Source organism: Gymnogyps californianus, chromosome 1 (genome assembly GCF_018139145.2).
Source record: "Gymnogyps californianus isolate 813 chromosome 1, ASM1813914v2, whole genome shotgun sequence".
NCBI classification, from domain to species: Eukaryota; Metazoa; Chordata; class Aves; order Accipitriformes; family Cathartidae; genus Gymnogyps; species Gymnogyps californianus.
The window spans coordinates 96,352,400-96,366,207 of record NC_059471.1 but is presented as its reverse complement, the minus strand read 5'-3'; the positions used below and the strand labels follow the sequence as shown (position 1 = coordinate 96,366,207).

General features: G+C 38.3%; 1 protein-coding gene across 8 annotated transcripts in view; it reads right to left on the bottom strand.

Annotated features, from left to right (window-relative positions):
• Nucleotides 1-13,808, bottom strand: part of KDM6A (lysine demethylase 6A) — a 164,041-nt gene that overhangs the window by 82,952 nt on the left and 67,281 nt on the right. For all 8 annotated transcript variants that reach the window (XM_050900719.1, XM_050900675.1, XM_050900692.1 and 5 more), the window contains exon 5: nucleotides 1,588-1,646. In XM_050900719.1, the coding sequence (XP_050756676.1) occupies nucleotides 1,588-1,646 (59 nt within the window). The remainder of the gene's footprint in view (nucleotides 1-1,587; nucleotides 1,647-13,808) is intronic.

The following is a 13,808-nucleotide window of genomic DNA, read 5'->3' as shown; positions in this document are numbered from 1 at the left end:
TTATACTCATGTTCTCAACAAGCTTACTCAAAGGCACGGAAGAAAAATCTAAATTAATTCAAAGCTCTAATTTATTAATACTTAGGCCTCACAATCACCTGACTTTGCTGCTCTATCCACTGGAAGGTGCTAAATAGCACGATCCGCTCATTGCAAAAGTCTATGCTGAATAGGTGATCTTTCAAAAAATCAACTACTCTAAAACTAACTACTTTGTCTTATTTAATTTTCTCTTACAGTTTTCTACCATCTTCATAGTGCAAACTGTAACAAGATACCCCTTGTAAGAAGAACTGATGCACAAAATACTCTTGAATGTTAAATGATGAAGCCAAGCCTGCATAAGAACAAGAAAATTCTGAAACTTGGCGAAATTCAACCAAGACTGATCACAATCTTAAAACAGTGGATTCTCAGGTCTTCTGAAAACTTTTCTGTTCTTCTCTTGTTTATTAGAATGCAATAGAATTGCATGCCACGTACAATACATGGCATTCATTTCACCACTATCAATAAAGAAAGCAGTAAGTTGCAAGATAAAAAAAAAAAAAAATCCAGGTTCTGAGCTCATGATTTAAGCTTTTAGTCTTCAAATTAAGATAAGTTGGTTATTTACATTTTCCTGGGGAAAGCACAAACCTTTTGTCTTACAGATACATAGAAACAATGGGGGGGGAGAAATCCTACTTTATTGTTCCAAACAATAGTCACTTCCTGCCTCCTTAACTGCAGTCATGCTTAGTCCAGTAAGATGATAAACTTTTTAGTAATCAAGTAGTAAAGACACACATTCTATTAACAGTTTCCATACTGAGTGTAAAAAAGCACAGACCTAAACACTGCACCTTTCTGACTTTTTTCCAATGACACTAACTATATGTCTGCAAGAATAAACCCCAATGAAAGTCTGAGGACCTTTCAACAGAACCCCAGTGACTGAGTCCATTCCATTCATCATTCTTCTCTCGTCACCGATAAAGCAAAACCAAAACCCCAACTGAAAACCAACCCTCCCCCCCAAATCCAACAGCAGACCCTTTCAGTCCCCAAAGCCCTGCCAGAATTTACAAGTCTTTCTAACTCTGAATTTTTACATCAGGTTTAAACATTCTGATTCAAGTCTGAGTGTACTGCTTCTCACGCCCAAACCTTTCACATTATACAGCCATGTAAAAATTACTGAATACCAAGCTAAATGAAAACAAGCCCTCTTTGCCACTTCTTTTCCAAGAGAAAAGTAAAGTTTTTTGTAAACAGGCTTTCAAACAAACACAGGCTACAGACTATCAATAACAACAATTCACAAAAACCTGTTGAGTCATACTGCTCCATCCCCCTTGCTGAATCATATTATAGGGAGCTAAAATTCTTCTCCTGTAACTGCTTTCCTTTTCAAGCTACTGCTCTGGTTGCCACAGGTATGTTACAGTAAGTCAGATATGTGACCCAGGACAGTATGTCTTCAAACATCATATCTATAATAAAAAAACCTAAACTATCATACACTCACACTGAACTGAAGTTGAAATATTCACCTACTAATAAAACACCGCACAATACTGACACTGTTAGTTTATTTCAACTTACCATTGAAAGGCATTGTAATGGAAGTAGACCAAACCAAGGCCATATAAAAAGGCAGCATTCTGTAAAGGAAAGAAACAGTGTTTAAAACCCAGATTAGACAACCATATGCTGTAAGATTGAGTTTCCAGTATTTTATTCATCCTTTGACATTCTATTTCCTTTATAAGATAAGCATATTTAAATTTCACCTTGAACAGGAAGAACCAAAAAGAAGGAATGAAAAGATAGGTAGATTCTCCGCAAAATATTTTTTGAGGAACAGTAACAACAGTAATATTCAAGTACTTTTACATCAGAGAAACTGATGTGCTTTGTTCTACTTGTACAATAGCAGGAAAGGAAATGATGGAGTAGAGGTCTTTGGCAATTTAATATAATAAAAAAATGCTTTATGACCGAACACCATTTCATAGTCATAATAATTTATACTCACATAAAAGTAAACAAAGCTACACACTCTAATTTCAGTGGCTGAAGTAGAACATTAATTATCTGAATCTGAAAATATGCTTACGGAAATTTCACTTTTCTAAACACCAAAAATACAGTATTCTTTGGACCTTTCAACAGGTACCATCAGCTTCAAACCTAAGACAAACATATTTCTTCATCATTAATCAAATTTCTATTTTCTATTTTCCTACTTGGCGCGGGGGCGGAATCTTTCTCTTTCTGGAAATTCATTTCCCCCCCATTTTCTTTTCACAGAAAAGTATTATTTGCTTCTAAAGTGACATTACTAACGAAGTTTAATTAATGTTTAACTATCCAATTCTACAAATAATTATTACATATTTCCTAAATTAGGAAAAATAAACAAATTGCTTTTTCTTTTTAAAAGTTATGCCACAGCATAGTTGTTTTCTATTTAGCAGAGCTATGCCATTATTTAGAGGAGACAACATGTACATGCTGCCTATGACACATTTTTAGGCTTTTCTTATGTATAATTCTGGATTTGAGAGACCAGGAATACATCCCAAAGAACACAAAGTCCTGAAACATGGACAAGAGATGGAATTTCCATTGTCGAAGACTGTAGTTCAAGATAATCCCTCTTCCACTTGCACGCACTTCTTCAACAAGTCAAATTTCTATGGAATTCCATGAAAGGAATCCTAGTTATGCCTTAAACCCAATCCAAATATAAAAGGTATAACCAAATTTCTCCTAGAAAATAACTGGTAACCAGAACACAATTCAAAGAGCAGCATTCAATCAGAAACAGGACCCAATATTACTATTTCATTATACCTCATTTGCATCTTCTAAATGCAAATTCAAACCAGGGGAAATGCCAAAGATCCTTTCATGAATACAGTTGGATCATAGCTTCAGCAATGGACAGCTTCCAAGAAAACGCTGTGGTATGACCAGATACTACAGCAATCAGAGCACTGGAAGATGTTAACGGGGGAGTAAAGGGGGAAGTACATAAACAATAAAAAAATGACACTTTAATACTACCATAAAACTGCATTCCTGTTTAATTGAACAAAACCACAACATGGACATCATAAAGATAAAAGATCTCTAATTCCATACTCCATGTATTTCCTGCTTTCCAATCATGCTCTGGCAACAACAGACTAGGAAAGAAGGCAAGCTCAAAAACTGAGCATACATAACGCCTTGATTTAAAAGTCATTTTAAATGAAGAAGTAAGAGAGATTTTCACGTGTGCAACATGGAAGCCTACAAAATACAGCGCACACCTAGTAACCTTTATTGTGTTTGGGTTAGGCTCAGCTGTAGAACAGAACGTAACAGAACTGACCAGTGTTACCTCAGAGATCCACCAACTGCAATCAAGACTAGATCATCGTAAAGATTGAGAATAATAGTAATAGCAAAAATCCTTCATCACCACACTGCAAAATTCAAGCAAATATATGCCAGACAACTAAAATCTCTTCAGAGAATTTAATTTCCTCTTCTGAAACCTACTAGAACTCACAGGCCAAATAAGTTACAGATTCAGAAGATTAATCTAGCTGATATTTTGATCCTAAGGGTTAATAATAATCAACTTCTAAGGCACAACAGGACCAAGATGCAGGTGATTTGTCCAAATGTAATTAATATATCAAGTTCACATGAAGCTTTCAGGTTGTCCCCACTCCAGTAAAATACAAATCAACCATTACTGCTCTGTCCTTTGTTCTGTGACTGGTTTTCCCATTTTTCTCTCATTCTCATTTGGCCTTACAAAGCATCTGAGATTGACCTTAAAAATCTGTTAAGCTGCCACTGTCTTCTCAATAAAAAACAGGGCAAGATTTAAGACTCTGTAATACTTTACTTCAAATGTAAAGGTGCAAATTCTGAAAAGTCAGTGTGGATCATATTTATCTGTTCTGAAATACTATAGCTCTAACCATATGTAACATCATTAGTACTGCTTGTTGATGGTTTATTAGATTTGTCTTAATAAAGATTAAAAAATATCTTTTAATCTGCATTTGAACCTGGATGGGACTTTCACAAGGACTGGAAGATACTACAATGTTTCAATGTATGCAGTATTTTCCCACAAATAATTCAAGGCGAGATGTACATAAAGTTCATTACTTTGGTAACTAACTTTTCTGCCTGTATTGCAGAATACCAGCAAGTTCAATGCGCAGCCAAGTTCCTATTGGCAACAGTCAATATGAAAGGCTAGAACAGCTTAATGCGCATCAGGACCAAGCAGGATCATTACACGAAATTTTCATCTATAAAGTGTCCTTTTTCTTAACATCGTAAGAGTTGCCTCTGTTACTTTTATTTGGACAAGTTCATCACAAAAAAATCTGTCCCATATTTTCCAGTAAAGATTACTTTTGTAATTTAATCCCTGCTGTTCAGAATCCTGCTATAAATAGCTGGTGAGGTAGAATACAAGCTCACTTTTTTCCCCTCCAAACATTTTTCAGTAAGAAGTAGAAAACAAAATTATCTTATCACAATCCTTTCCTTGAACTTCTTAACAACCCTCACAATTTCTGAACATCTCATGCTAACAAAATTCATTCTTTGGCTACTAACTTCTAATGTAATTTTTATGTTATCAGATCTCTCTCTTCACTAAAATCTACAGTAAACTGAAAAAAAAGCTGCAAACCAAAACTGACTGTACCTCAAATTTGAAGTTGAATGTCTGGGGTTTTTTATTCTACAGCCATGCTATTAAAAAGCTGACAAATTAGAAAAGCTATTTCCAAGCTGATGTCATTTACATTTTCTACAAACTATCAAAAAATGTTAAAATGTTTCATACCAACCACTAGATGGCTCAAATACCTCTTTCCATTTTACATGCTTATGCAATTTAAGAAGACTGTCAAATTTATATTGTGTATTCTGCTACTTGCATGCACTACTTAATGCTGAGCAACATTTCAATTATATGTGACAAAATGTATACGCCACAGTATTTTACTGATAGGTAACTCAGAAGGCAAAAATATATCTGTATGTACCTTTTCATGTAACTGAGATGAATAAACATGTTGAAGACTTTTTGGTCTTGTTTTAAGCAATCAAGGAAAAAAAAAAATTAACCAATAAGGAAAACTCCACCCATCTCACAGGCCTTCTGTATTAACCCAAATAACTGGTTTATAGTCTCTTTGAAGCAGCCGATGGAAACAGATCCCCAACATCGTCTAGCCATTGCAGGCCAAGTTCACAACAAAGCCTTTTTCTCCATCTTCAAGCATGCAGCCAGTGCTTCCAGCAGAAAGATATCAGACTAGACCATCACAGTTACACTTTATCTATAAACACAGGGTCAGAAAAATGCACCTGTCCTGTGTAACAAGTGGCCATACTCACATTCAGACTTACAAATGGCCATCTTAGACTGACTCTAGAAACGTATAGCTACCACATCTGTGTTCAGATATTTTTCACCAGTAACATGCTTATCTGCCACAAGCAGTTGAGACCCTGTTACCGACTCCAAATTTGTGTTTTATAAACACAAGAATATACAAAGAAGTTATGCTTGCAAATGAAAATCTGTTTGGCAGGCACTTCTAGAAAGTCAGAGAATAGAAAAAGACACTAAAGAGTCAAAGCAGCTTCAGGGCAGCATCCAGTCAGGACCTTGCAACTTAAAAATGAAAAGGAACAGTTTTTGCCATAGTTTCATAGCATTGCTCATTCAGAAACATTCCCTAACACTGCCTCTCATTTTTGCTGATACAATCATTTGTAGAGTACTACAGCCAATTGGATGCCAGAAGTGATCTGAGTTATTAATATCCAGATAAAAAAGGATTATTTTTAACTGGATCAGTTTCCCAGCCAAGTTCACTGTGTGGCCCCCCCCATAAACAACTGCATTAGCACAAGTGAAAGAGTGGAATGTAAGCAAATTAAGTAGAAGCTCTTTAAGCCTACACTGCTACCAACAAAATGCATATCAAACCTAGAATGACTTTTCAAACAGAAAAGAGTGAAATCCTAGATAAAAGATTTAAACAGGCAACCTACATTAAAAAAAAAAAAAAGGCAATACTTTATTACCTCCTAAGCCACAGATAAATGTTCAACTTAAGAGAAATTAACTTCTATGGGTCAGTACAAGATGGATAAAAACATGAAATAACATCACAGCCTGCCTGTCAGCCTTCTCCATGCAGGTCCTTAACCAGTGAGACACGTAGGCAAATACACCATTTCTTCTTTATGACTCTAAGGGGCAGGGCCAGACATAGGTAAAATAATCCCTTTATTTCATTAAAAAGTTGATAATATTTGGACAGAAATCAGAGTGTATCCCACCATACTACGAAATAAAAAACAAAACAGGAGAAACAAAGTCCCCATGCAGTTGGTTGATGGAAGTCTGAAGGAAAACTATGGAAAAAGATTAAGTTCAGCACCCTTATGAGACCAGTGACTGTTTTTCATTTGCTTACTACTGCCAGGAATCAAAAAGTCTTTGATGACATATTAAAATTGCTTCCAGTAGGACTCTGAACGCCCCTTGCACAGCTGCCCAAGTTCCAGTGGAACCTGCAGTCCAGCCCACGTCACACCAGGCTGCAGAACACGTGGGCAGGGGGCCACTGCTCTTCAGAAAACCTAACTAGGAAAACAAGGTTTTACAGTTCACATCGCATCCTGTGGTCACAGGGTCTCTCAGCCACCTGTTTGAAGCAAAAGAACAGTTTTTGTGTTCAAATGCCTGAATATGTTTATTTCTTTACTGAAAAAATGAAAGATGAAGTTTTGACACTATGGTGCCTAATACTTCCTCCTGACACTACTCAATATATAATACCAGTTCCCTGGAGAATACGTACCGCATAAAAAAATTCCACTCAGGCTCTTGTGCATAAACAGCTATATGCCTTTGGGAGCTGACAAGCTCTAGCAGTTCCAGTCACAAAGATTATAAGTGTTCAGGAGAAAGAGGGGAGTGTTCAAATAAAATTTGTTTACATTTGTACAAACATGAAAAAGAGAGCTACCTATCTACATGTTCTACACATTCCCAACACCTGCAAAAATACTAAGATCCCTGTAAGGGTTGTATTACAAATTAATATCCGTTTTGGCTTCTTCAAGGTCTTTGAGAAATTCTACAGTACCTGAAAAATCATTAGGTTTATATAGGATCTTTAAAATACAGTTAAATATAACATGCTTGCACGACCCTGCTTCTTGAGCAATAATCACAATAGTAAAAAAATTGTTACTGGGTGTGTGCCTGCATCCCAGCAGCCATGTGAAAGCAATTAATATGCAAGTCATTATTCCTGTGACAAATATATTCTGGCGTATATAACAGATTAATTAATGTAACATCTTGGTAAATAACTACAAAGTAATTTCTTCTTGTCTTTAAGAAGTTAATCTTTTCAGAGAGTAAGTATTGCCAAAATACACCTACTCCTTGTAGAAGAAAACTGGCTAATATATCTTTCTTAATTCATAAAAAATACTTTCCTTTTTTTTTGCTTTCACAGAACAGTTCTTGAGAAGGTGAAGCAGAAAAAACAAAACAAACCAAATAAAACCCAAATAAACAAAAATCCCACACCATCCACAAAGTAAAAAAAAAAAAAAATAATTTTTTTTCCTTGTAAGTGGTACCTATCTTTGAAATTACTACACTCTCCTCCCCATCCTGCTCCCTTCTCATCTCTTTAGGAAAGACAGTACATTTGTCCATAGCCTTTGCAACTCCCTATCAGTGCTGCATTTCTCTATTCCCTATAGCTCCCTTCTGAATGAACACTACTCTTTCAACTTCTTTGAAACACTGCTGTTCCACCATTTTCACTCATGGACTAAGACACATATGGCAAAACCTCCTTAAACAGGCTGAAGAGGGAGCCTAGTTCCACCACTGTCCACCAAGCAGCTTTCCAGCACTATCTGTAAAAAAGCTTCCTGTCACACAGGGAAGGACAGGGTACATCAAGACAAGACTGCTAGTGAATTATCAAAAACCACATACAGTAACTAATTCAAGGTACATTAATAATTTCAAAACCCCTTGAGTAATACACTGTGCCACAATCGTTTTATAGGGAGCACTTTAATATGAAAGACAAAATGATAAAGCAACATTAAATAACTCAAAACCTCTTCATTAATGATGGAATATATGCAGTTTTGTAAACTGAGTATTCCTTTATCTATAAGTAAATTTAGGTCCTTCGTAAAATGGAATACTGATCAACTAGTGTACCTCCTCAAATTTGTCATAAGAACAAACAGCCAAGCAAATATCTAAATAGTGATCGTTGCTATGGGTGTCTGACTTATGTGCCTTCCACTGAAGCTTATAAAATTTCACTTGATGTAAACATCTTCATTTTCCACTTGATACAAATATTTTCAATAATTTAAGTATTTTAACAGAAAACTATTTTTCTGAAACAAATCAAGTGAGCAAAGGTGTTGTGCAACACACAAAGACTAAATTCACCTTGAAAGACATTTTATAGAGACCATTCATCTAACCAAATTTAATACTCTCCCTACAGATTCCCTGAATGCTGTTAACAATCACAAAGTTTCTAATTTATTTTGTATGATACATGATTTAAAAAAACCCTCCTGACCCCAAATAGAAAGCCATATTTGAGACTGGATGCTTTATAACTAGACCAACTTGCCCAGGGTTTGCGCAAAAAATGGAGATGATCTCTCTGGAGATCATCTAGTCCAACCTTCTGCTCAAGGAAGGGTCAAATAGGAAGGGTCAAATAGAGCAGGCTTCCCAGGACGATGTCCAGTTGGGTTTTGACTACCTCCAAGGATAAGAAACTCCACCAACTCTCTGGGCAACCTCCTCCACTGTTCAATCACCTTCACAATTTTAAAAAAAAAAAAAAAAAAAAAAAAAAAAAAAAAGCTTTTCCTGTGTTTAAAAGGAATTTTGTGTTTTCAATTTGTGTCTGCTGCCTTTCCTTCTTTCACTAGGCACCGCTCAGAAGAGTCTGGCTCTGTCTTCATTATTTCCCGCATCAGGTATTTGTATACCCTGATAAGATGCCCCTGAGCCTTCTCTTCTTCAGGCTGAACAACCCCAGCTCTCTCAGCCTCCTCTCCTTGTATGACAGGTGTTCCAAGCCCTTAATCAGCCTGATGGCCCTTTACTGGACTTGCTCCAGTATCTCTCTGTCTCTGTTCTACTCAGGAGCCCAGCACTGGACCCAGCAGTCCACACATGTCTCGCCAGGGCTCAGTAGAGAAGAAAGCTCACCTCCCTCAACTTAATGGTGATGCTCTGCCTTATGCAGCCCAGGATGCTGTTGGCTGCCTTTGCTGCAACAGCACACTGCTGGCTGATGGTCAGCCTGTCCACCAGGATCCCCAGGGCCTTTTCTGCAAAGCTGCTTTCCAGCCAGTCAGCCCCCAGCCTGTGCTGGTGCGCTGGGTTATTCCTCCACAGATACAGGACTTGCCATCTCCATTTGTTGAACTCCATGAGGCTCCTGTAGGCTGTTCAGGTCCCTCTGAACAGCTGCACAACTATGTGGTCTCTTCCTAGTTTTATATTCTCTGCAACCTTGCTGAAGGTGCACTCTATCCCATAATGCAGGTCATTAACTGAAGATGCTGAAGAACACTGGCCTCACTATCAACCCCTGGGGTACACCACTAGTGGCTGGCCTCCAGCTGGACTTTGTGATGCTGATCACAATCCTTTGAGCCCAGGTTAGCCAGTTTTCAATCTACCACACTGACCACTTATCTAGTCTGTACTTCATCAGTTTGTCTATGAGTATATTATGGGAGACAGTGTGGAAAGCCTTACTAAAGTAAACACAAACAATATCCATGGCTCTTACCCCCTCCACCAAGCTAGTCATTGTGTTGCAAACGGCTATCAGGTTCATCAAGCATAATTTCCCCTTCATAAATCCATGCTGATTTGCCTGCCCTGAGTGTGTTTGGAAATAGTTTCCAGGAAAATTTGCTCTATCACCTTCCCAAGGATGGAGGCGAGGCTGACTGGCCTCTAGTTCCCTGGATCCTCCTTCTTGAAGACAGGAGTGGCATTTGCTTTCGTCCAGGCCTCAGGAACCTTCCCCCATCACCATGACCTTTCTAGGATAATTGAGAATAGTCTCACAGTGACATGGGCAAGCTCTCTCAGCACTCATTGATGCACCCCATCAGGTTCCGTGGACTTGCAGATATCCAGTCTGTTTAAATGTTCCCAAACTTGATCCTCCTCTACTAAGAGCAAGTCTTCCTGGGTCCAGACTTTCCCACTGGCCTCAAGGGTCTTGGAATCCTGAAGGCAAGTCCAACCAGTAAAGACCAAGACAAAGAAGGCATTAAGTACCTCGGTCTTTTCCATATCCTTTGTTACCTGCCCCATTCAGCAGCAGACTCACATATTCTTTCATCTTCCTTTTGCTGCTAATATACTTGTAGAAGCTCTTCTTGTTGCCCTTCACATCCCCCGCCAAATTCAAGTCCATGTGGGCTTTGGCTTTCCTTATGCGATCCCTGAATGCTTGGACGATGTCTCTATATTCCTTCTGAGTCATCTTTCCTTGCTTCTACCTCTTGTATGCTTCCTTTTTTTGCCTGAGTTTTGTCAGGAGCATCTTGTTCATCCATGCAGGATTCCCTTCCTTTTTACCTAACTTCCTGCAAGTCAGGACGGACTGTTCTTGAGCTCAGAGAAAGTTATTCTTGAAAATTAACAAGCTTTCATGGACCCCTCTTCTCTCCAGGGCCATGTCCAAGGGATTCTTCCAAGCTGATCCCTGCACAGGCCAAAGTCTCCTCTCCGAAGTCCACGATTTTGATTCTACTATTTGTCTTGTTCCCTCGTCTCGGGATCCTGGACTCCATCACTTCACAGTCCCTGCAGCCAATGTTGCCCTCAACCTTCACACTCACAACCAGTTCTTCCATGTTTGCAAGAATGAGATGAGCAGACCGTCTCCCCTTGTTGGCTCCTCCATCAATTGTGTCAGGAACTTGTCATGAATGTACTTCAGAAACCTCCTCGATTGCTTGTACCCTGTTGTGTTGCCCTGCCAGCAGATATCAGGATAGATAAGCCCACTATTAGGACCAGTGTCTGCAAATGCAATGCTTCTTCCGGTTGCTGGAAGAAGGCCTCATCTACTACTTCTTGACCAGGCAGTCTGTGGCAGACAACCACCGCAATGTCACCCACATTGGTCATCCACTAATCCTGATCTATAATCTCTCAACTGGCTTCTCAACTGCCCAGAAGCAGGGCTCCGTGCATTCTAGCCGCTCTTTCATAAAGGGCTTCTCCCTCTCCTCACCTTCCCAGCCTGTCCTTCCTGAAGAGCCTGTACCCATCTACTGCAGCCCTCCAGTTGCCTGAGCTATCGCACTGCATTTCTGTGACCCCAGTGAGATCACAGCCCTGCAACTGCATGTGGACCTCTAACTCCTCCCATTTTTCCCCCATGTCACATCCATTTGTGCATAAGCACTTCAGAAAGGCACTCATTTCTGCTGATTTCCCAGGAAAGATAAGACAGATTCCCCCATAATGCTGTCCTGTAGGCACTTCCTTATTTTGTCCATACCCTTGAGGTGGGGCCCCAATATTGATTAGCATAAGCAAATTAAACACAGAGTAGTTCTTCTCAACCTCTGTTTTTCTTTGACAACTACTGCTCTTATTTCATACCTATTAAAGGATTTGGCTTTTCTCTTTTTCCAGCTAGATATGCTGACCTAACAAAAATTATTAGATCCCTTCACAAATGTTTTCAATCAAAGTACAGAAATTAATGTCTGTTCATGTATATACACAAATATTACTAAAACATCTTTTTTGGAAGATGACATTTGGACAGTTTATTGAAATGTTTTACTGCCTTTTATATGGCAAGTGATCATCACTATTTACACCCATCATCTTCAAAACATTTTATGAAATAGAACTACTAGTATGGAATTTTACATTCTTGAGTCATCATTTTTCCAACCCTTTCCAGCAAAGACAGGAATCCCACTGAGTTTACAAGTAGCCCCATTATTTCCCTGTGAGTTTCTCACTGCTGGAGAATCACTACTGTGTTGGAAAAAAGCCTTAATATCATTAATTACACAGCTGCTCTACCTGAGGCACTCCACATAAAATGGGAGTGGATAAGCTGAATATACTAAGGCATGAATGACTACAAAGTGATTCAAATACACACAAGCAAACCAGTAAAAAACAAAGGAAAACAATCACAAAAATTAAGTGGCAAAACTGCCTATGGTTGTTCCCTCGAATCTTAAGCCACATTGTGCTGGGCAGTAACTAGAACCAAGTTGAATCTGGAACTCTGCTTAATGGAAAAATTTTAAGTTGAATTTTTAAGCAAGTTCCCTAAGAATGCTGTTGCTACTTATATGTCGTTCTTTCCAGCTGAATAACTCTTGAATCTGTCAGCTGCCTTCAAATGAATTTTATAGAAAGCAAGACATCTCAAAGATTAAAAACTTGAGAAATGTCACTGAAAATACCTGCTGGATAGAGAAAAGAGCACCCAAACAAAGGACTACTTTGAGAAAGCAGATCGAGTTTAATTATCTCTCCTCTTCAGGAAAAGACACTTAGCCCATTAGCACAGATTTAAATCAAGTATGTGCCTTTCCTGCTCAGAGATGTCATAGGAAACAAGATGTCTTTCAGGATGCTTCACTAGGAAAACTAGAGGAATTCCAGTTCATGTGTGCTTACAAAGAGAAGTCGGAGAAGGAAGGCCAGGAGGTGTGAAAGGACAACAGACACCAGCCCGTCATTAGCCAGGCTTCATTAGCTCTAGCATAAAAACAGTTTGTTCTGTAAACTGCAAACTGAACAAAATCTCACATTTGGAACAAAATTCTGAGTATTAGCTTTAGGAAAAAAAACCTCACTGGTTGCTTCAATTTTGACTCGATTTTTACATTAGTCATTAACATCTGAAAGTGAAAAATGTTACTGGATAGCATATTTTGGGGTATATATTTTATGTATTGTTACAAACATATCAAATATTAAAATAAGGATGTGTTAATTTTTTAAAGGTTTAATTGTTTTAGGTATCAAAATGCAAGATCATTGATTAATGGTTGCTAGTTAGATATCAATCAAATATTACTGAAAATGATTTTCCAATTAAGACTGTAGTTGGTTTAGTAGTAATCACTAATTGGTGTTCTAATTGGTGATTTGCTGCTTTATTTGTTAGAATGTACAAATACTTAAAAATAGGATACAACAGACAAGGCAGCAGGCCCACATGACAGGCAGCTGGGGGAGCAGACAAGATGGCCAGCAGCCAAGAGCAAAGCAAAGCAGCTGGGCAGCCCACCAACCATTCCCACAGCATATTTCAATTCCATCAAATCATCATTTCTTAACAGAAAACTGTACATCAGTAAATTTTCAGCCCACTCTGTGAATATATATACCAGTGAGTTTAAGAGCCTTCAATTTCTAAAGGCAAAACAAACAAAGAAAAAAAATACAAACAAGCCAAACGATAGGACACTTCTTTCACTCTCCATCTCCTCTGCTAATTCTGCACTGCCTTACTTAGCTTTCTTCATCTACTCCAGAGCTCAGCTTTCTTTCCCTCACTAATCCCTCTTCTTCTTCCCATTATATCACTGCTGCTGTACCTGATGTTACTTAATTACTTCTGTCAATGGTTTAACTTCTGAAAAATTAACTGAAAAACTGCAAACGGAAACATCACAACTGTCCTCAATCAGGAACCTGAATGTTTTTAAAT